The 21,311-nt window shown below is 42.0% G+C and overlaps 1 protein-coding gene across 1 annotated transcript in view; it reads left to right on the plus strand.

The window, feature by feature from the left end:
- Nucleotides 1-20,851, plus strand: part of OVCH1 (ovochymase 1) — a 63,435-nt gene extending 42,584 nt beyond the window's left edge. The window contains exons 21-33 of the mRNA XM_075073434.1: nt 1,858-2,079; nt 7,449-7,574; nt 8,153-8,291; nt 9,082-9,221; nt 10,591-10,725; nt 11,953-11,988; nt 13,656-13,880; nt 14,903-15,076; nt 16,250-16,475; nt 17,796-17,959; nt 19,193-19,291; nt 20,216-20,349; nt 20,591-20,851. Coding sequence (XP_074929535.1) covers nt 1,858-2,079; nt 7,449-7,574; nt 8,153-8,291; nt 9,082-9,221; nt 10,591-10,725; nt 11,953-11,988; nt 13,656-13,880; nt 14,903-15,076; nt 16,250-16,475; nt 17,796-17,959; nt 19,193-19,291; nt 20,216-20,349; nt 20,591-20,755 — 1,985 coding nt within the window. The 3' untranslated portion in view covers nt 20,756-20,851. The remainder of the gene's footprint in view (nt 1-1,857; nt 2,080-7,448; nt 7,575-8,152; nt 8,292-9,081; nt 9,222-10,590; nt 10,726-11,952; nt 11,989-13,655; nt 13,881-14,902; nt 15,077-16,249; nt 16,476-17,795; nt 17,960-19,192; nt 19,292-20,215; nt 20,350-20,590) is intronic.
- Nucleotides 20,852-21,311: the final 460 nt, after the last annotated feature.

The following is a 21,311-nucleotide window of genomic DNA, read 5'->3' on the forward strand; positions in this document are numbered from 1 at the left end:
CCTACTGAATGGTGCCTCCAGGACAGTGGGGGGGAATAAAGGGGGATATGATAGAAATGTATAAAATCATGACTGGTGTTGAGAAAGTGAATATGGGTCTATTTTACTCCTTTGCATAATACAAGAACTAGAAGGTCACCAAATGAAATTTTTACTTTTTGTTTTTAAACCTGCTGCCTATTATTTTTTCACACAATGTACAGTCAACCTGTGGAACTCCTTGCCAGAGGAAGGTGAAGACTCTAACAGGGTTCCAAAAAGAACTAGATAAGTTCATGGAGGATCAGTCCATCAATGGCTATTAGCCAGGATGGGCAGGGATGGTGTCCCTAGCCTCTGTTTGCCAGAAACTGTGAATGGGCAACAGGGGATGGATCACTTGGTGATTACCTGTTCTATTCGCTCCCTCTGGGGCACCTGGCGTTGGCCACTGTCAGAGGACAGGATACTGGGCTAGATGGACCTTTGATCTGATCCATTATGGTCATTCTTATGTAGTGGGTGGGGATGCTCACACAATTGTTAGCAATGCTGTACCTCTTCCATACAGAGAGCATCAGTTACCAGCATAGCAACTTCTGCATAGGATTCATTTAATTTGCTTACATATAGAATAGAGATGGGGTGCACACTCCTTCCTTTGGGTTCCTAGCCTAACCACCCAGCCTACTAAACTGTGAACTGCAGGCTTTTTCCCATTGTCAGCATTCCGTGCTCATGCGTAATATGTGGGGCGAGGCGTGGTGAGGTCAATGCTAGCTTTAGCAGGGATTTCGGAAACTTCAGTGGTGGAGGAAATGACTTGCAAAGTACTAATGGTATTGCATAGAGATTATAGCTTTTAAAAGATACTGCTGTGGGATGCAAAAAGCCCTATTGTATACAGGATTAAAGGGGGACACAGATCTCACTAGCAGTTTTGTTTTCTCTCCTCCAGTTTACAACACTCTCACAGATGCTTCAAAATATTTCCCTATTGATTTGGTCTCTTTCCACTTGGGAAACGCTGCATATGATTCCTCTCTGTGTGCATGGAGCACAAGCCAACAGAGCTCTGTTTTTCTTGTGTGCTTTCTAAGCAGGGAAAGCATTCTTTGCTTTCCCAGAAAACATCCACTGACTTGCTGAGTCTGTTGCCTAATCCTGGACAGGTTGGTAAGAGACCAGTGTCAGATAAAGATTAAATCATCACTCTGGAAAATTGTCCAGATCAATGAATATGTGAAAGCTTGAGCTGGATAGCTTTGAGGTTTCTCCCCACTGAATACCCAGTTCACTCTGGAACTGTCCTGGGTTATTGGCTGTTTGAATGGGCTGTCAGGCTAGTTTTACAAACTCTTTTTTGGTCTCTCCTCTTGCAGGCCGGGCTCTCAGTCACTTTGGGGATGTTGCCCATTTTGCTTCTGGTAGCTGGATTGCTGGGGCTTTCTGCAAAGCACTGTGCTTGCCTTTTAGCACTGGAAACTCATCCTCTGTACTGGAGTATTTCACTTCTATCATTCCAGGCACTTGAGACCAGGGGATTGCTTAAATAATAAATTATGGGAACTATACCATATCTGTATTAGGGAGAAGCAAAAGTTTGCTCTTGGTTACACCTATGCATTTCATCTGGCTTCCGAGGACTGCACGTTTGTAACTGAGGGCAAACTTTTGCTCTTTGTCTTACTAGAGAGACATTTAGTGCCCTGGGTCTCAGTGATGACTGAAGCGTAACATGCAGTACTAACAAGCTGTTTCCCACTGGGCATATTGTCCTCTTAGGATCTCTGATCTAAGATGTAATTAATAGGAGTTGTAGAGCAGTAAAAGCTCTTTCCCAATGCTACTGTGACCAGCATATGCTCTTCTGTGCAGAATGTCCATCAGAAGTGGAGTTAACAGAGCCCAGAGGTTTCTTCTCATCCCCTTGCTCATCAGGCTACATGGGAAGCTTGAATTGCTCTTGGGTGCTCAGAATGTCCCCCAGAGGCATGGCAAAGCTCACAGTAAAGCATCTATCAATACCAGCCTCATGGAACTGCCAAGTGGAGCTCCTAGGGATATATGAAGAGAGTCAAAGAGGAAGAAAAGTAGTAGGTAATCAATAATCTAACTGAAGCTTTTCAGGACTCTTAGTTTCTCCTCTGTGTGTGGAATCTTTTTTTAAAACTGGCCAGTGTCTATAGAGTGACTGTGCCACACTGTAGGCTGAATTTACTTTAAGCTACATTTTAAGGCCAGATTCTCTGAGTGTATATTTGACTTAGTTCTGTTGACATCAGTACATCAGTTTAAAGCAGCAGAGATTCAGACCCTTAATTGAATTGTATGAAAGGCAAGGGAGGGTGTGTGGAAATCATGGTGTAGTATTTGGATAGATATGCAGGTACTATACATTAGACATTCTGGACTAAATCAGTGTTTCATGACCTTTTTTTTTTCTTCAGGTGATGTACCCCTTACCTGAAGTAAAAACATTTTACCGTCCCCCTTACAGGTCACTTTTCAATGATAATGATAGGGTGTTATATGTCTGGCTTATGATTATAGTTTTTAACTGATAAAACACTCCTGATTTAAAAACACAAAAGCCCAGTGATTTCATTATTCAACAAACATGGGAGATGGCTACCTGCATCGAAAGGTTTGCTTATTATGAGCAGTAAATTACTCCTGGGGCAATTCTGTGCCACTGCATATGTGCAGAATTTGTCCCCTGAAGGCTTTTTTTTTTTGCTTCCCTGCAGAAAAATGACTTTCTGATGGGGAAGCAAAAGGAAGCCACAAGATCAGTCATGTGACCCTCCCCTGCAGTATGTTTTGGGTGCCCAGGGCAGCCAGCAAAGAGGTAAATCACTCTGGGGCAGGAGGTGGAAGCTGGAGGTTCCTACCCTGCACCAAGCTCAGCTGCTAGTCCCAGGTGGGCTGGGGAGGATGGAACTGCTTCTTTCCCTGCACAGCATCCAGGGCTGTGTCAGGCCCACCCCCAGATTTCTCTCCCAGTTGTAGGAAACTCTGCAAACTCCCCCCCCCCCACCCGATTTTTCTCCCTCACCCCAGCTTCCTGCACCCATCACTCCTCAGATGCAGGGGGGAGGGATCACTGTACGGGGAGGTGCTCCCCCATCTGCTGTGTGCATCCAGGTACCCCCATCATACCCTGACCCTTCCACTGAGCCTCACCCCCTCCCCTGCACTCACTACCGCCAGATGAGTCCCACTCCCCCATTCCTGAACCCCATCACTGAGCCCCCTCCTGCTGAGCCCCCAACTACCTTCACCTGGACACCCCCTGCAGGGTCCCATTGCACCCAACCCCCCCAACAAGCCCATGTGCATTCAGATCCCCCTGCTATTCAGATCCTCCACTGAGCCGCCTGCAACCAGATTGCTCCACACACAACCCTCTCAACCCACAGCTGGATCCTGCCACACTAAGCCCCTTCACATTGGGATCCTGCCTTGTTGAGCCTGTCTGCCCACACCTGGTGCAGAGGGACACAGCCCTGGGGTGTTTTCTGGGGCAGGCCAGTCCTTGTGCTGTGTCCGGGTTGGATGCAGTCTTGCCGCTGAGTCCATCTCCCAGGGGAGAGCTGCACAGTGATCTCCAACCTCTGTGCAGCCAGTGGCCTGTGCTCCCCAATGCCATGCTGGAGCCTCCATGTTTGTTTGACAAATAAATTTTGCAGAATTTTAAAATATTGTGTGCAGATTGTTAAATTTTTTGGTGCAGAATGCCCTCAGGAGTAAGGACAGACTACGGGGATTTGATGGGTGGTGGTTATCCATGTAGACCCCCTGATGCATGCTAAAAGTTTCTTACTGTACTTCAACGTACTGCTGTTTGAGGTAATACTACGTTAACACCCATAAGGGAACATTGCAAAGAAATCACTTGTATCAGTGTATACTAGTGTAATGAGTAAGACTGTCTACACTATAAATTACTTTGGTATAACATATGTCGCTCTGGGGTGTGAATAATCCACACCCTGAGCAACATAAATTACTGACCTGAGCACCAGTATGGACGGCACTGTGTCAGTGGGGGAGTTTCTCCCACTGACATAGCTACTGCATCTCATGGAGGCAGGAGTTAAGTTGATCAGAGAGCTCTCTCTCATGGGCTTAGTGTCTTCACCAGAAGTGCTATAGTGGCAGAGCTGTGGCGTGGACAGTATAGACTGTCCTATAATATACTGTTACCCTTTTGGCCCAAGCAGCTACTAATTGATTACAAGATTTTAGCTTTTTAGCCTGAATCCTGACCCAAAAACCTCCCCAGGTTCTTTCCAGGATCAACCACTGTGCCTTCAGCTGTTCCTTCGGGCAGTCTTCCCCCTCCATGTGTTCTTGTCTGGACTCTGTTTCTGTGTGATTTCTTTCCCCATTACCCCTCTCACCACTTACCAAAAAGAATACGCTGCCAAAAGTTCCTGGGTGGGTTCTCACGTACCTTCTTGTCTTAGTTATGTTAATAGAAGGGAGAGCTCATGCCTGCCCATTTCAGTCGGGTTATAACTCAACCCATAACAAGGTTTCACCCAGCTCATAACACATTACTCATTACATTATACAAAAAGAAGGCCCTGAAAAACCTATGTTTTGGCATCTACATAGCTCAAAAATTGCTAAATCTACAACCTGCCCCAAATTTAATAAAGCCCCCCCAAAACCCAGAAGACCTAAATATATTCAAGTGGTTGTTTTGAGAGGTTGACAGCAACCCTGGAAGTGTAAGGGAGCATGGGGCTGGAAGAGGGAAACTTTTTTTTTTCTTTAGATTTTAACACTTTCAATTCCTCATGTCCCCACAATTGTCTTTTGCAACCCTCTGCACACATCGGTTGAGAGAAATGGGTTTAATAAACAAATGAAATAATATTGTGCCTATATTTTAAAATAGGCTGAAACTATGGAATCAGGTTGGAGAGAGAGGGATCAAAGAAAGTAAGGTGCCAGCTCCAACATCTTACTTATTTCATGCAGATTTACAGATTCGTAGACTTAAGCACCATAACGGACCATTACGATCATCTAGTCTCGCCTCCTGCACATTGCAGTCACAGAACCTCACCCACCCACTTCTATAGTTCAGGCGCACAACATTCTGTACTATACAACCATAACTAAAATAGAACCAGAGCTGCTATGTGCAGAGGAAAAGGGAAAATCAAGATAAGAACCTTGGAATCCCTGTGAGGAAATGGGTGGGGGGATGGCTTTTTCTTCTCTATTTAAAAGTACTGCGCTGATGGTGGGGTGAGGGGTTAAGAGGAGGCAAATGACTAGCTAGCAGCATGCTCCCATTGCTGCTTGAATGCCAGCTTCATCCCCAAAGAGCTTTTATTAACGTTCTCTTTCCTATTTCGTATGTGCTCTGAGTAGAACAGGAAGTGGAGTGAATTGTAAGTGTTTCAGGAGAGGGCTTGGTGTGCGCTTGGGGAGAAACAAGGCCTTTCTAATTGTTTAAAACAAAACAATGCCCCCCACGCAGAATGTTTCTGGGGAAAAGGAGGGGCTAAAAGCCACAAGGAGGAAGTAGTAGTAGCAGTTGATGTAGTTAATCATAACAGAACAAGGATGCTGGGAAACAGGCCTGAGATGGGGGGACTTTCTATGTCCTCGAGACCTGCAGTTCCCTTGGCAATTTGCATTCACCCTTGGAGGGTAGGATTAAAATTCAAAATGATCTGGACAAACTGGAGAAATGGTCTGAAGTAAATAGGATGAAATTCAATAAGGACAAATGGAAGGAACAATCATTTGCACACATACATAATGGGAAATGACTGCCTAGGAAGGAGTACTGCGGAAAGGGATCTGAGTGTATAGTGGCTCAATGTGTAACACTGTTCCAAAAAGCAAACATTCTGGGACGTATGAGCAGTAGTGTTGTAAGCAAGATGTGAGAAGTAATTTTTCCACTCTGCTCTGCGCTGATTAGGCCTCAACTGGAGTATCGTGTCCAGTTCTGGGTGCCGCATTTCAGGAAAGATGTGGACAAATTGGGAAAAGTCCAGCAAAGAGCAACAGAAATAATTAAAGGTCTAGAAAACATGACCTATGAGAGAAAATCGAAAAAACTGGATTTGCTTAGTCTGGAAAAGAGATGACTAAGAGGGAACATCAGTTTTCAAGTACTTAAAATGTTGTTTCAAGAAGGAGGAAGAATTGTTGTTCTTAACCTCTAAGGATAGGACAAGATGCAATGGGCTTAAATTTCAGCAAGGGAGGTTTAGGTTGGATGTTAGGAAAAACTTCCTAACTGTCAGGGTGGTTAAGGGCTGGAATAAATTGCCTGGGGAGGTTGTGGAATCTCCATCATTGGGAATTTTTAACAGCAGGTTGGACAAACACCTGTCAGGGATGGTCTAGATAATGCTTAGTCCTGCCATGAGTGCAGGGGACTGGACTAGATGACTTCTCAAGGTCTCTTCCAGCCCTATGATTCAGTGAGTGTCACTCATTGTAAACAATGCTCTGCTTCTGATATGCCTAAAGGAAAAGCTATTTTCAGACTTCTATCCAGCTTCTTGCATTGAGCAGGCAGAGCTCAGACATTCCTTTTTAGCCCCATCTGCATTTATTCGGAAAAGCTGGAGACAAGGGAAATCAAAAAATTGGGAATCAGAGGATCCAAACAGGACGAAGTGCAACAGGGGTCCTGGAAACAATTTCAGATTCAGAGGCCCACACACAGGGTGTCCCACAGCAGAGGACCACTGTTTAATCCAAACTGGCTCTTTGGATGGCAAGCAAATAGTCCATGTGATGTCAACTATCTGTGGGTCCTAGGATGACCAACAGTTCTGTTCCCTACCTTGTCCTTAAGTTATTGCATGATAATGGAGTTCTGCTCTATAAATTATATGTAAGCTTGGAAGGATTAGGTTATCAGTAAATACTGATTTTACTGTGTACGCACAAACCGACAAAGTATTTCCATCGATGACCATCAAAATTGATAGATAAGCAAAGTAAGAGAAATGTTGCTTGAGAACTTTAGTTCAATTTAAGGATATTTACTTGGTATATTTTGATGTGATGTTAATTTTTTGTTTTTAATGGCTAATAAAGCTTTAACTCTTTGAATTTCCATGTCCTTTGTCATTAGTCTGACCTCTCCATAATTTTCGTCCTGTGAACATTTTAATTGATAAAAATTAAAATGCTTAAAAATCATATCCAAAATTAATTTTAAAAAATCAGTCAGTGGGCTTGGCAGAAGTTAGGCTTTTTTTATTTTCATCAAGAAATATACTGAAAAATACAAACAGATAAATGACTTACAGCCAGTATGTTTCCAAATACTGTATGCATTAGGCTTTATTTCCTAACTTCCTCCAGAACGAGCTGTGTATTAATTTTGTAACTATTATACAACTAAAAGTTGCACTTCCAGGATTTGTTTCCAGAGCAGTTTCTAATATTTCTCTTTTTGCTTGGGTTTGTTTCTCTCCTAGCTGAACTATGTGGTGTCCTGCAGTCGCCTAGGACCTTTCTGAGTCCTGGCCCTGTGGTGAAAGTGGTGTTCCATTCTCTTACCCTTGCTGCCTTTGGGATTGAGTACATGGTCTTCAGAGTCCAAGGTATGGTAAGGTGACATCCCCACTGCTAGAGTGAGAGAGAAAGAGAGAGAGGTGACTGGTAGAGAGTGAGCTGAACCATCTGACCTCCAATTCAAACTAACCTATACAATTTCAGGACTCTGCTTGCTTCCAGAAGGCAGTGAGGTGGATATAGAATAAGGGACTCTCTTCTGCAGGAACCAGTTGAGTTCTTATTGAGCACCAAAATAAAGTTCTTATTTTACTGAGGCCTACATGGGAAATTAGAAAAACACAGAATGAAGAAAGCTGGAATGACCCTGAAATAAGCCTTGATATTTCTTTTTACAGAGAACTTAAATAGCAAGCAGAAATGTCTTGAATAATGGAAAATAATCACTATTGATATCAAATTAGCTGACAGCCCAACTGTTTTGTTTTCCAGACTAATTTTAATTTTTAAATGAGGCATTTTAATTTTCAGCTTTCTTTAGATGGACTTTAGCCTAGGGACCATCTTCTAGAGGCACTCATGTAGTATTGTCTTGGAGATTGGTAGAAGTGTATTTAAAAGACAGTAGCAACTTGAATCCTAAATTTTACATCCAGTTTCTTTCTAGGACCAAAGACTGGAAAGACAGTGAAACGTCCCAAGGATATGAACCAAGAATTGTCACGCTGCAAGGATGTCATTCTCACAGACCCAGAAGGATTGATCCAGTCACCAGGCTATCCCCATGGCTATCCTAATGCCACCAGGTGAGAGTGAACTTGTTTAATCCCGTTTCTTGGAACTAGGTTCTACAAAACTGTGGCTGATCTGGGATGAACAAATATGACTTTTTCCACATCTAACTTCTGTATTTCATTTACACATCTTTTAAAAACTGAACGTGCCACAGAAAGCAATTGTGGAACCTGTCTGCCTCTCACATAGAAACATGGTGATCAGAAGGGCTAATGCTGCTGCTACACACCCTTTCTAACAATTAGTGGCCAAATCTAGCATTGTTCTGGTAAAATCTTTCATCATGTTGTCAGCTGGAATGCTGAAAGGGACTCTCCCTCCCCCAACCCCTCCTCTGGCATAGAATAACTCAGCAAGGTGGTAAAAAGGGCACTCTTGATCAGTTTTATCCTCACCCTTTTTGCAAGGCTTGTCTAGTTCCTAGCCCCTTCTTCCTCCAGCTTTTCCTGCTAAGAGGGAGCAATGAGTAGGAGTAGTTGCTCAGTGAAGTGTTAAGCAGCTAGGAAGCTTCATTGGCATTGGTCCATCTTGTTTCTGAATAAGTGTCATAATTTTATGTACACTTTCATCAACTGGTTGATAGTTCGTTTTATTCATAATTTCTATACCAAAATGGATTCAAACTAACATCCCACCCTGGATTAGAATCTCCACTTTGTTGTTTGGGGTTTGTTTTTTAAAACAGACTCAAATTCTTTTCTTTCCTTGTTACTTCCACCCCATTTTAGTAATGATCCCAGGGAAATATAAGCCAGTTGTAGGGTGCATGTGATTGGGTGTTAATTTGCTCTTGCCCTGCAGCTGCCACTGGCGAATTGTAGCCCCGTTAAAATCCATTATTCGGCTTGATTTCCTGGCCTTCTGGACTGAAAAGACTCTGTCTGATTGCCTTGGACAACTGATGGTGTATGAAGGATTTGAACCAAGAAAGGAGCTGATAGGTGAGAGATTTACTTGTGCTGCTGCTGGGAGTGGAAGAGGAAGAGGGAAACTCTGCCCAATGGTCTGCTAAGAAAGCTGAAAATTTGCCACACGAAAAGAGGAATTCCAACTGTGTTTCTATTTATACTGACTTTAGGGGAGTGTCTTCTAGCTAGTTCATCATCATTTCCATTTCTAGGAACCATTTCTGTAGTTCTATTGTAGAGATGGGATTGGTTGGTGGTTTCACTGTTCATGATATCTTTGCCTTAAAGGCAGATGTCAGTCAAATTGTTGGCCATTCAATATCTTAGGAACAAATCAACATTAGCATGTGGAGTGCTTCCTATGATGCTTCTCTCAACACTGCTGTGCACGACAGTAAGCAAATGACAGTTGAACTGGAAATAAATTGCAGCAGATACTATTATGGGGCCCTCAAGAAATTTCTACTAATTATTTATACATTGTCTCAAACAGTTCCGGCCTATAGGGCACTGAAGTGTCTCATTCTCCAATGAACGCGATGCCCTGTGATCGAGCCATTGGTCTACACATAAAAATGTCTTATGAAAACTGAAATAACAAAATAACTTCCAAAGAGACTGTTCCCTCCCTTGTGTGCAACCCTAATAGTCCAAATAGTTAAACAGAAAAGTAACTAAAATCTCATTAGTGTCATAGCATACAACCTCTGTGTGGATCAGTTAACTTTCAGCCATCAGAGATGTCTGTGTGAAAGCATTCTCTTGCCCAACCCAACCAACATATCCTAATGCTTTTAATGATTACAGCAAGTGTGTTTTTACCTCTTTGGTTTGATTTTGTTTTAGTCGAAGTGCACTTTCTCTGTGAGGAGGACACTGTTTTGTTTATAAGAAGTGTGTACAATAACCTTTTGAAATTCTGCTGTATCTTAGCACTGGTCTACATTATAAATGTAGGTCAATGTAACTGCGTCACTCAGGAATGTGGACTTTCCATACCCCCTGAATGACAGAGTTACACCTAACCCTCAGTGTAAACAGCATAATGTCGATGGGAGGGCTTTTCCCGTTGACATAGCTACCACTTCTCAGGGAGGTGGAGTACCTATGTCAACCGGAGAAGGTCTCCCATCGGCATAGGTAGTGTCTCCACTAAAGCTGCACCAGTGCAACTGCAGCTCTGTAAGTGTAGACAAGCCTCTCAGTCTGTTAATCAGAGTAGAATGAACTCAAGGTGGCTCAACAGACTGAGGTTTCATTTCTCACTGATACACGGAGGATTTATACAGGTATAGTTTAAGGTTTCATTTTTCTGAGGTGCAGTATAACAGGTCTGGGTAAAATACAATAGCCTAGCATTGTGCCTTTCATGGTTATCAACTGGAATCCTACTACCTGGCAGGTAACTTCTGTGGGGAAATTTCACTCTATCCTTTAAAGTCCGATGGTCCAGTGGTGACGCTGACTTTCATGTCCAGTGCTGAAGTGGCTACAAAAGGGTTTGTTCTGACCTACTCTTTCCATGATCTGCAACCTGGTAAGTTGGTTACAGATTTGGTTTTGAGTGGAGGAGTGGGAGTGCAGTATAGAGGAATATTATGCAAAATGTAAGAGAAAAATACATAGCAGGAGAGTCTCATGACCATTTATTAAAAGAAAACAAACCTAAAGAAGAAGCTTCAATGTTCAGACAATATCTGGAAGATGTAAAGCACTACAATAGAGAGAGAGAGAGAAGGTCCCAACCTATCCATTCCAGAGAGGAGGCTTATTGAGTGTCAGAAATCTGGTTCTAACCCAGTCTCTACTATTTACTAGATATTGAAGCAATTCACCAAACTTCTGCATCTTCTTTTCCCATCTGTGAAATGAAGGTCACTAATTAAGTCTAACCGATGTACTATATCTTCCGGTGACCCCACCGATTCTGCTCTGCATAAACTACTAACCCCTATCACCATCCCTACTTGTTGTTGACTTCTTTTCCTTTCCCTCTCTCCTTATGCACTGAACTCCTTCCCTGAGCTAGTATGCAAGTTCATAGCTTTTCTCCTTCAAATGCCTCCCCGCACCATCAAAACTCATTTCTGCTGCATCTACAAGAAACCAGCTAACTCATACAGCAGTTAAGGTTGGTTAGTTTTTAAAAAATGATAGATTAAAAAAATAGATTTTTTTTTCTTCATCACCTTTCTCTTCTAGCCCTGGATTGGAAGCTGTTTGGGGCAGGGACCCTCATCTTTGTGAGGATAACACCTAGCACACAGTGGGTGCTACGGTCATACTATGAAGTAACTTTTGATACCCTGGGATCAAAGACATCACAGATGTGAAAAATTACTGCTTTGTCCCTTAGAATACTATTTCTGTTTTTCATGAAAGCAAATCACTTTGTGACCACAGCAACCTAACTCATCAGTCCCCCCTGACCCTTGCATTTGTTATGCCACATAACAAAACAAGCAGAAGGTTTTGTCCATGTGGAAGGTCTATCCGATATAAATATACTGTCAGTTCTGGTAAATGAGTTTATCTTTGTAAATTAACAAAACACAATCATATTTTTAAAACTTCTCAGTTTTTTTTATTATTACTTATTTGGAGACCACGTAAGGGAAACTACCTGTCCCTGTGTCAGAGTATGGTTCTTAATGCCTAATCGCTCAAGAGTTCGTGTCTACCCATTGAGGCATTCAGAATCCCTAGTTTATTTGTATGGTGAGTGTAACCATTAACGATAAGTATGATAACTCTCTCATTTTAGGTTCTGCATTAGGAAAATTGAAAGCTGCTGAAAAAGGTAAGATCAGTTCTAGGTCTTTCTACCAGCCATGCGGGAAGGGGAGATGCAAACAATCAAACCATAAATAGCTTTTTAAATGTCTCCTGGATTTTATTTGGAGGAGAGGCTCTGTGGTGGTTAACTTCAATACCAGAACATGCCCAGTAAAACAGCCAGCTTAGTGCCTTAACAGTTGCCCTTCATTCAGTCTGGGTGGTGCTTCCACAATTGTTTCTTTAACATCAGCTGGCTGCTTCTTTGTTTCTGTTCCTGAATCATGAATTGTCACACAGGACTTGAGAAGTGCGTTGGTAGCCGGAACATAAAGGAATTCTTAGCTAATCTCAAAGTCAGCCTCAACTCCCTCAGATTTTGAGTGATGGGAAAGGAACTCTATCTGCTTTCCCCCCTTTGCCCTTGCATCCTGGAGTTATGGCTTGATAGCCTAGTCATTTTAGCTACATGTGACACATCTGGGAGAAAGAACACACTTTTTTTTTAAAGCTTGAAAATGTGAACCTAGTGTGACATCCCATTTTTCCAGACCCTTCCCCATGTCATTCCCAATAGCCTGCAGTTCTTCCTCCCTCACTGCCCCACCAAATGTACCCAGCATGCACTGTCAGTCCCACGCCCACCTTAGTCTTAATCTAAATGTATGTGATGCCAAATTGCTAGAGGTGAAATAACTGAAAGTGACCGTCCCTTCACAACTATGTAAATGAAATGTACAAGCAAAAGGACTTTGGAGAAGCCTGGAGTAAAGAGAGAGTATAAAATTTATTTTAAAAATAAGTAAATTCCAGCCCTGCAGCCTGCTCTACTCTACTAAATAAAACTGAGGAAATACATCCATTGGTTTCAATGGGCTTAGCCCAAGAATGTTTTTCCAGGTATGAATCTGTCTAATTAGAAATGTTACTCCTATGGCTGAATTGCACTGGTTGTAGGATCTCAGATAGCTTGGCCTTTGGCTCTTCCAGAGTTCAACACACTTCCCAAATGATGGATCCCTTTTTTTCCTTCTAGAACAGCTCTCCTATATTAAATATACCTGTTAAGGGCACTGTATCAAGCTGTGTGGAGAACTGCATTTGCTGTGCAGGTAGATCTTAGTATCAACAGGAGCTTTGTTCAAGCAGAAACCAATAGAATTTAAGTTCCACTCATGGGTCTGCTTGCTTTTGTTGTTAGAAAATCATAGGGGATCAGGATTTTTCCAAAGCTGGGTGGAAATTTTTGGATGAAACTTTTTTCACATGCCTCCCTCTCCAGCCCCTCCCCCTCCCAAAAAAAGGCTTAAGGTTGACTGAGCCCTTTTTGTAAACATGTATAGAATTAACTGAATTGTTTCAATGGAGGTGGAGGAGGGAGAGAAATGAAAAAATCAAAGCATTTTGTTTTGACATTGAAAATGACTTCATTTTGAATTTTGGTTCAATTTTTGCTTTTGATATGCCAAACTCAAAGAAAATGTTTTTCCTTTTGGGTCTAACAAAATGTTTCCTTTGACTAATTTTTTTTAATCTTCACATCTACCAGTTATGCCAGTGAGCCAAAAAAAACCCCAATCAGTTGTTTGTACAGCTCTAGCATTTTCAGACCGTTTTTAATGGATGTTAGAGAAGACAGATTTCTGTCAGGGCAAAATCTTAACCACTGAAACTCTCATTTTTCTCTTTAAGGGTGTCCAATCTTGGATCTAATTCCAGTTGGATCTGCTGAGATAACGTCTCCTAATTACCCCAACACTTATCCCAACATGCTGAACTGCACCTGGACAGTTTATTCCACTTCAGGAAATAGATTGAAAGCTGTGATCAGAGACTTGGTAACAGAGAATGCAAGAGGCTGCATTTGGGACTCTTTGAACATCTATGATGGCCCAAATCACTCTTCAGGTCTGCTTGGTAGGTTGATCTCTCTCTCTCTCTCTCTCTCTCTCTCTCTCTCTCCTGCCTTGTCTCAGGGAAGTTGGCCAACATATGATGTGGGGAACTAAACAAGGTGAGGGAGAGGGAAATCTGAGTTACTGTAGGTTTTCCAAAGGTAATGAGTGCTTCCAGAATTGTTCTACAATTCCTATTGGGTATGGACTGGGATGGACTCTGAAGAAATTTGAACTCAGGGACTTCTCTCTTGGACTATTTGTGGGGGAGAGGGGTTGAGTAACAGTAAGAGGGAACTGGTGTCTCATACTATCTTTCTCTTTCCACTGTTCCTTTGCTCAGTCTTGTGTATCTTTTATGACCTGCTGTGCTTTATTCTATTTGTGCATCTGATCTAATATGCATTTAATGGAACAGATACTACTCCTTTGTTTTGAATAGTGAAGGTGGTCTTACTGTCTGGGTATAAACAGAGTAGGATTGCGTTAGCATGTAAGTGTCTCCATTTCTTGAGTATGGCTCTTTTTTTTTTTTTTTTTTTAATTCTGTGGCTTTGACAGAGGACCTCTAAGGGCTAAAGCTGTTAGTCTGATAATTAAGGAAGTACAGTGTCTTGTGAAACACATCAATATGGAGGACTTTGTCAAAGCTTTTCCTCAGACAGTTTACTAAGAAATGGCCCAGAGCATCTCACAACTGGATATTCTTGAGAGGAGAAATATTTTCACGCTCTCCAGGAAGGATATTAAAATACTCCTGTACTTAAAGTATTATCCCCACATATTGTAGCAGTAGACTTAGCCCAGAGCACTCAGACATGGAGTGACTTTGGGCAAATCATTTAAGATCCTAGCAAAGCTAGCAAAAGAGCTGTAAGTGGACCCCTGCCCCAGGAATCTTCATTGTCATTATAACGTTTTGACATATCTAATTGGCCTGGGTTTTATTTTCAAAACTGTGGCTACCCTAGGAACAAAATTAGCACAATTTGACAAACAAATTTGCTTTGTCACTCTAAGTGCTCACCTCTTTGTAATTTGCAGCTAGTTTATGTGGCAAAAAAAAGTCTCTGAGCCTGTTATCAAGCAGCAGCTACTTGACTCTACATTTCAAGACGGACAGGTCTGTGGGGAACAGAGGCTTTAAAATTCTGTTTGAAGAGGTGAATCAGTGGCCAGCACAGAAGAGTAGGAGTGGCATAGAACTTGAAAGCAAATGTAAGTAATGCTGTAGGTCTTTCTCTCTTCCAGTCCAAATAGCCTTCTTGTGCCTAAATAGTAGTAGAGGTCTCAAGGAAGGGAAACTTGAATGTATACAAGCCTGCTGAGGTGACCTGTCTCCTGAAGGAATCATTCTACACTTAGCTGAGGATGCCATGATGGCCAGTTTTCATTCTCAGCTATGGACTTGGTTAATTGTACTAGAGGTATGTTGCTGGGGTGTTGATTTTCAGGCCTCTGCATAATTCCAGTCACGAGTGGATCAAATAGCAATATTCTTACTGAATTAATGAACAAGGCAGAACACTAGAACATACCTTAGTGGAGGGAGAATGCAGTTAAGATACCTAATTGGACTTTGGTTCGGACAAGCGCACCAAAGGCTTAACTGAAAGAATGGTTCTCTAGATGCTGTTTACACCCACAGGAAACCAATAAACTCTTCCATGTCTGCTCATGTCTCTTTGAAAACTCATCCAACAATCCTTACTAAAAGGATGTCATCTCCTGTGGCTCTGAACGCAGGACAGAGGTGTCTGTCACAAGGCTGTGTGACACAAGGCAGTGTGACCGAGGTGCTGGAACTAGAGGTGCTGGTTTCCATCATATACAGGGTTTGCAGTTTTGGCCAATGGCTTTCAGCACCTCCTCTATAAAAATGGTTCTAGCACTACTGACCTGTGGAATGTTCCAGACTATCTTCCATAGAGCCTCTTTTTGGATCTCTAATGTACCTTGACTGTTACTGTTCTTGATAATTTCCTCCACTACGCTTGCACTGCCAATGAAAACAGCTTGACAAGGAATATTTTAACTGACTGTCTTTCCCTTCAATTTCTCACAGGTCCACCTGCTAAGTTAACAGCTTCTGAGGAAAGTAAATATTGTTCATTTAAGGTTTCAACTATCTCTCCTCTTTCACACCAGCCCCTCCCACAGTAAACACCTATTGGAAAATTAATGGTGTGGGAAGCAGATGATTCACCCAGTTTTTCAGGCTCTCCCCTCTTAATCCTACCAGATGTACTTGGGGATCTTGGAACTCTTGATAGGGTATTTCTTCTGTTTGAGCATATGTCTGATATTTCACTGTCCTGAATTTGTATGCATGTTTAGCTTTGTCAAGCTATGACCAGTAAAATATTACTAACAAAATTAAACCGATTCCAGACAAATGCGGTGTTCCAGTGGTGGATCCATTCCCAGTGGACAAGTCTGAGATGAATGTGAAAGCAGTCAGAGAAGACCCAGGCAAGCCAAGGGTGGTTGGTGGCAGCCCAGCACCTCAAATGTCCTGGCCCTGGCTGATCAGTCTACAATACGAGAATGAACATTTCTGCGGAGGCTCTCTGATTGCTGAGAAGTGGGTCCTAACAGCTGGACACTGTAACTTCAGGTGGGCAACGTCTTTAACCCTTCCAACACCACAGTGGCACGTGCTCGCCTGCAGACTTCGGCAGCCTCTAAATTGTTGTTGCTCCCTGACAAGCAAAACCACTTCATACTACTTCTTGCTTCACAACTGTCCCAGAAGTGTGTATTTACCACCTCCTCCCTGCTGCTACAGCCCTTTTGAAAAATCCCAGACAGACAGACACTCCTCCTCCTCCTCAAAACATACAATTTCCAGGGATCTTTCATCAGGGCACTTGGTGGATACTAAGGTTTAATTCATCTTGGTTACTGGGTGACCAGTGTAATCACCCCCCCCCCCGCCCCATCAGTGAAAATATCCTCCTAAAATAACTTCTACTGGCACTAACAGGTCTCTACACAGGTTTGCTTCTACACATACAATAGTATGGCTAGCTTAGTGTGGTGCCTTTGCCAGCCCAAGCCCAAGAGTTAATTATTACACTACATATGAGGGTTAACTAACTTGATGTATGCCCTGGTATCTCTTCACTATTCAGTGGTGGTGAGATTGTGGCAGTTGTGCCAAAATTTCATACAAAAGCATTGCGCTGAATTGTCTGACACGACTCCATAACAGAGAGAGATGTAGAATGATTCTTGGAAAGGTTTGGCACTTAGCTGCTGACATAGACACTAAGTTGGCACTTGTTGTGTGGCCTGAATATTTGTGTCAATGTAGACTTCAGCAAAACTAGAATCCAGTTCCTGCTCTAGTGATTAGTTTCAGAGTAGCAGCCGTTTAGTTTGTATCTGCAAAAAGAACAAGAGTCCTTGTGGCACCTTAGAGACTAACATTTATTTGAGCATAAGCTTTCGTGGGCTATGGCCCACTTCTTCAGATGCATAGTATGAAACATATAGTGAGAAGATAGATACACACACACACACACACACACACACCATGAAAAGGTGAAAGTAGCCATACCAACTGTAAGAGGCTAATTAAGTTAAACAATTATCAGCAGGAGAAAAAAACTTTTGTAGTGATGATCAAGTTTCGAGAATACTGGACTGCCTTGTTTAAAAGTACACATGAACAGTAGTGCATTTTGGAAACTGAAGGTTGATCTCTACATTTTTTTACAATATGGTAACTTCTGATTGTTTTTGGGTAGAATTTTCAAAAGCATCTGTGTGACTTAGTAGCGGAAGTTCCATTGAAAATCAATCAGATTTATGCTTCAAAGTCATACAGGTGCTTTTGAAAATCTCATCTATCATCTTAAGTAGAATTTTTGTATATGGAGGTTTTGTTTTCTTAATTGAACTGAAAATGTGTGTTCTGTTTTTCCTTGCCCAGTGCTCAGACAGACAGGATAGTTCTGGGAAAAACATATTTGTTGCCAGACATAAAAGGCAACAACCCTGTCCTCGTGAAAGCTGTGCACACACACTATAACTTCGGTGGATTTCCTTCCAGCAATGATCTCTCTCTCTTGGAACTGGAGAAACCCATCAAACTAGGTACTATCTGGAGTCCAGTTTTTGTACTACAGCTCTAGCTGTGTCTGAGTATGTGGTGTGGGATTGACATGCTCCATTGAAAAGGTTTTGATTCAAGACATGCTGTCTGATAAATATATGTAATAATATAACTCTGTTCTCTTCAGTAGCCATTAGGACACCACTACTATCTGGATAAGCTCATGGGGAGCCTGATCCAAAGCCACTCCCATATTTAAAATAGTATTTTAAATACTAAATTTAGAAGAACCAAGAGTAGGTACATAATTTCCATTATAAGGCCCTTCCTTTTTCTCACTGCATAAAGATTTGCGTGTATAACTCTCTGGCACTGACAGGCACATATACCTTTTTTCTTCTGAAGCGAAGTATATTGCTTTGAACAAAGTATCTTGTTTGACAAAGCAAGTTAGCCACGTTCAGAATTTAAAGGAATAATGTGTTTCTTTACCACTCTACCAAATACCTTCTTAGCTGTGTATATAGAGACAGTCAGAGAATATCCATCCATGGTTAAACATAGATTTAATTCATGAGTGTTTGTTCCAAAAAATACTAATGTTACAGCTTGGTCAACAACATAGTGGAGGAATAGAAACATGATGTAAATGGAGTTAGTACCCGCTAACATTGAACTTTGAGTGAGTGAACCATGGACATTGCTGTACACCCTCTTTGTGTGCTGTTTCTAATGCAGATCAAGCGCCTCTTTCCCTCAATCCATTGAATCACTGTGTAGCTAGGGGGAGATGGGTCCACTAGTGAAGGGTTTTTGTGACTTGCTTGCATGACAGGGTTAATCGTGACTGACTTAGGAGTGTGCACTTGCTTGAGTTCTGCAGGAAGCCTAATTAAAAGTCTCCAACTTGGTTTCTCTGTCAGTGTTTCAGAAGTCTCCCTCCCTCCCTCCCTCCTTCTTTATCAGACGAAAGTAAAGTGATGTCAGCCATATTGTGGTATGGTCACTAGGCCGAGACTTAATATTGCGAAAGATCCACATTTCATGTAATTGTGACTCTTTAAAATGGTTCTCTCAGGCATTCAAACAGTCTGTGGGGAAAACCTAAACAATACTAGAGCCCATATGGTACACTGATTTGTTTCATGGAATACTGGGTGGTTTGGTTTTGGGGAAAGTAGTGACTAGGAGAAAGGGGATTAGAAAAACTGGAGATGGCTTAAATAAAAGAAGAAGAACTATACCAAATACTGACCTGATTCTTTTCTATTCAGGAGACACTGTAGCAATAATTTGCTTACCAGACAGAGATGAGGAAATAAGCATTGATGCAAAATGCTTAACAGCAGGATGGGGAGCAACAGAACCGGGTAGTAAGTACATGTTACTTCTCTAATACTAAAGAAAACCTATGCAGTCCAGAGCCTTGTGAGAGCTTAGTTGCTTGTTGAGTTCTAAACTCAGTTCACTTTTTGTTTCCAATATTGCCCAGATGTGTACACATTTTCCAAACAGAAAAGGTGTAGTGACTGTCCCAAAAAGCTCACTCTGTTAAAACATAGGGTAGGGAAAGGATAACAACGAACTTTAATGTGGTGAGACAACTCTCATGGTATCTAGATACCTCTGATCTCCTTGACCCTTGTCAAATGGTACATTGGTTGTGTTAGATGATCTCCACTTGCGGGGGAGGAGCTGGTGTTAAACCCCTAATTACTCTTGAATGATAGTACAAGAAAACCAGGGCAGTTTTTTGGGTTTTTATGGGGGTTTTTCCACTGGTTTTTCCCTGTCAAGGGTTTATTAACATGCTCAGTGTTCTGTTGGCTCACTGCATCCTTGTGTAACTGAGCTACAGGAGAATGGAGCTTTGTCCCCATTCAACAGCTAGTCCATATAGTGCTTCCAGTGAATGGACTTAATTCATGCTTTAGCTCAGTTGACCCTCAGCTATAATTTTTAGCTTTCGGGGTCCAGGGTTCAAACCCTGCTGCCACAGGTGCAGTGAATTATACCTGGCTGTGTGAATGGAGGGGAATTCTTTTTCTCTGAAGTCACATGTGGAATCTCATTCTATGCAATGTGTCGAATGTGCATATGAAATGATGCAAGATTCTAAAACTGTGTGTAAATAAAAATAATTTCTGCAATAGTAATCCCCAAATTGTAGTGTCAAGAGATGCCTGGCGTGGCTGAAGAGGTTAAAGGATAACTGGCATAGTACATGTCTTAAATATGTAACCTCTTGTCATCCTGCCTCAATGGCACGTCTCCGTGCATTCCTTTGTTTTCACTAGAGGATGAATATTCCATCAGGCTGCAGCAGACACATATACCCCTCCTTTCCAATGAGGCCTGTGTGAACTACTGGGGACAAGATATTAAAAATACCAACATCTGCGGTGGAGCTGCTGGAGCAACTGCTTGCTCGGTACGGACCTGGAGGGGGGATGTGAATGCTTCTTTCCAGGCTACTACTGGTGGCAAAAATGTAGCTACATAATGGGCTCCTGGGCGCTATGGTAATACTACTAATATATCATTGAAGATCAGAGTTTGAAACACCCTTGTAACTCAGCTGGTCTAAATATTTGTGAGCTGATTAAAAAACCCTTTTTACTCCCTAGTAGCAGCAAGTAACTTTTTTTTTTTTTTTTTTTTCCTTTTTACAGGGAGATTCTGGAGGGCCACTGATATGCATAATAAATGGGTATTATAAGCTGATCGGCATTGTGAGCTGGGGCAGTGATGATTGCCATCCAAAGTCACCAACGGTTTATACCAGAATTTCTGCCTACAGGGACTGGATTTCCTCAGTCACTAATGGAAAAGTGTGATTCCTGAACTGAACTCTTACTTATTCCTTTTTAAATGGGAGGAATTTGTGAAATATGCCTGGTAAAAATCCCCAATAAATACGGCAGCATCTGTCACATACCCTGATTTTCTTTAAACAGCTAAAGTGACTGTGTTAATGCTCAATCTCAGCTATCTCCTTCTAATGGTAAATCTAACACTCTGGCAACTCTAGCATGAAAAATCCATCTCCCAGAAGGTGTACGTATGTGAATACACATCTCTCCTTATGTGGTTAGCATTGCCATTATTAGGGCCAAATTCTCTGCTGGTCTAAATTTGTGCAGCTCTTCTGAAGTCAAAAGAGCTGCATTAATGTACAAACAAAATGTTGTGTTTAAATATATATATTTAGCATGGCAATGTTCAGCTGTTGTTCCGTTGACCACTCCCAGAACTTTTAGATCCACTATTCCCGAAAGAATAGTACAGACCAGCTGATCAGATTCAGTTCAGGATCACCACTGTACTTAACACGCTGCACTTAGACCATCTTATTGAAACGAAGGGCCTTGTCTGGTAGAAGTAAAAGTGGAG

The sequence above is a fragment of the Chelonoidis abingdonii genome, chromosome 1, assembly GCF_003597395.2.
Source record: "Chelonoidis abingdonii isolate Lonesome George chromosome 1, CheloAbing_2.0, whole genome shotgun sequence".
Taxonomy (NCBI): domain Eukaryota; kingdom Metazoa; phylum Chordata; order Testudines; family Testudinidae; genus Chelonoidis; species Chelonoidis abingdonii.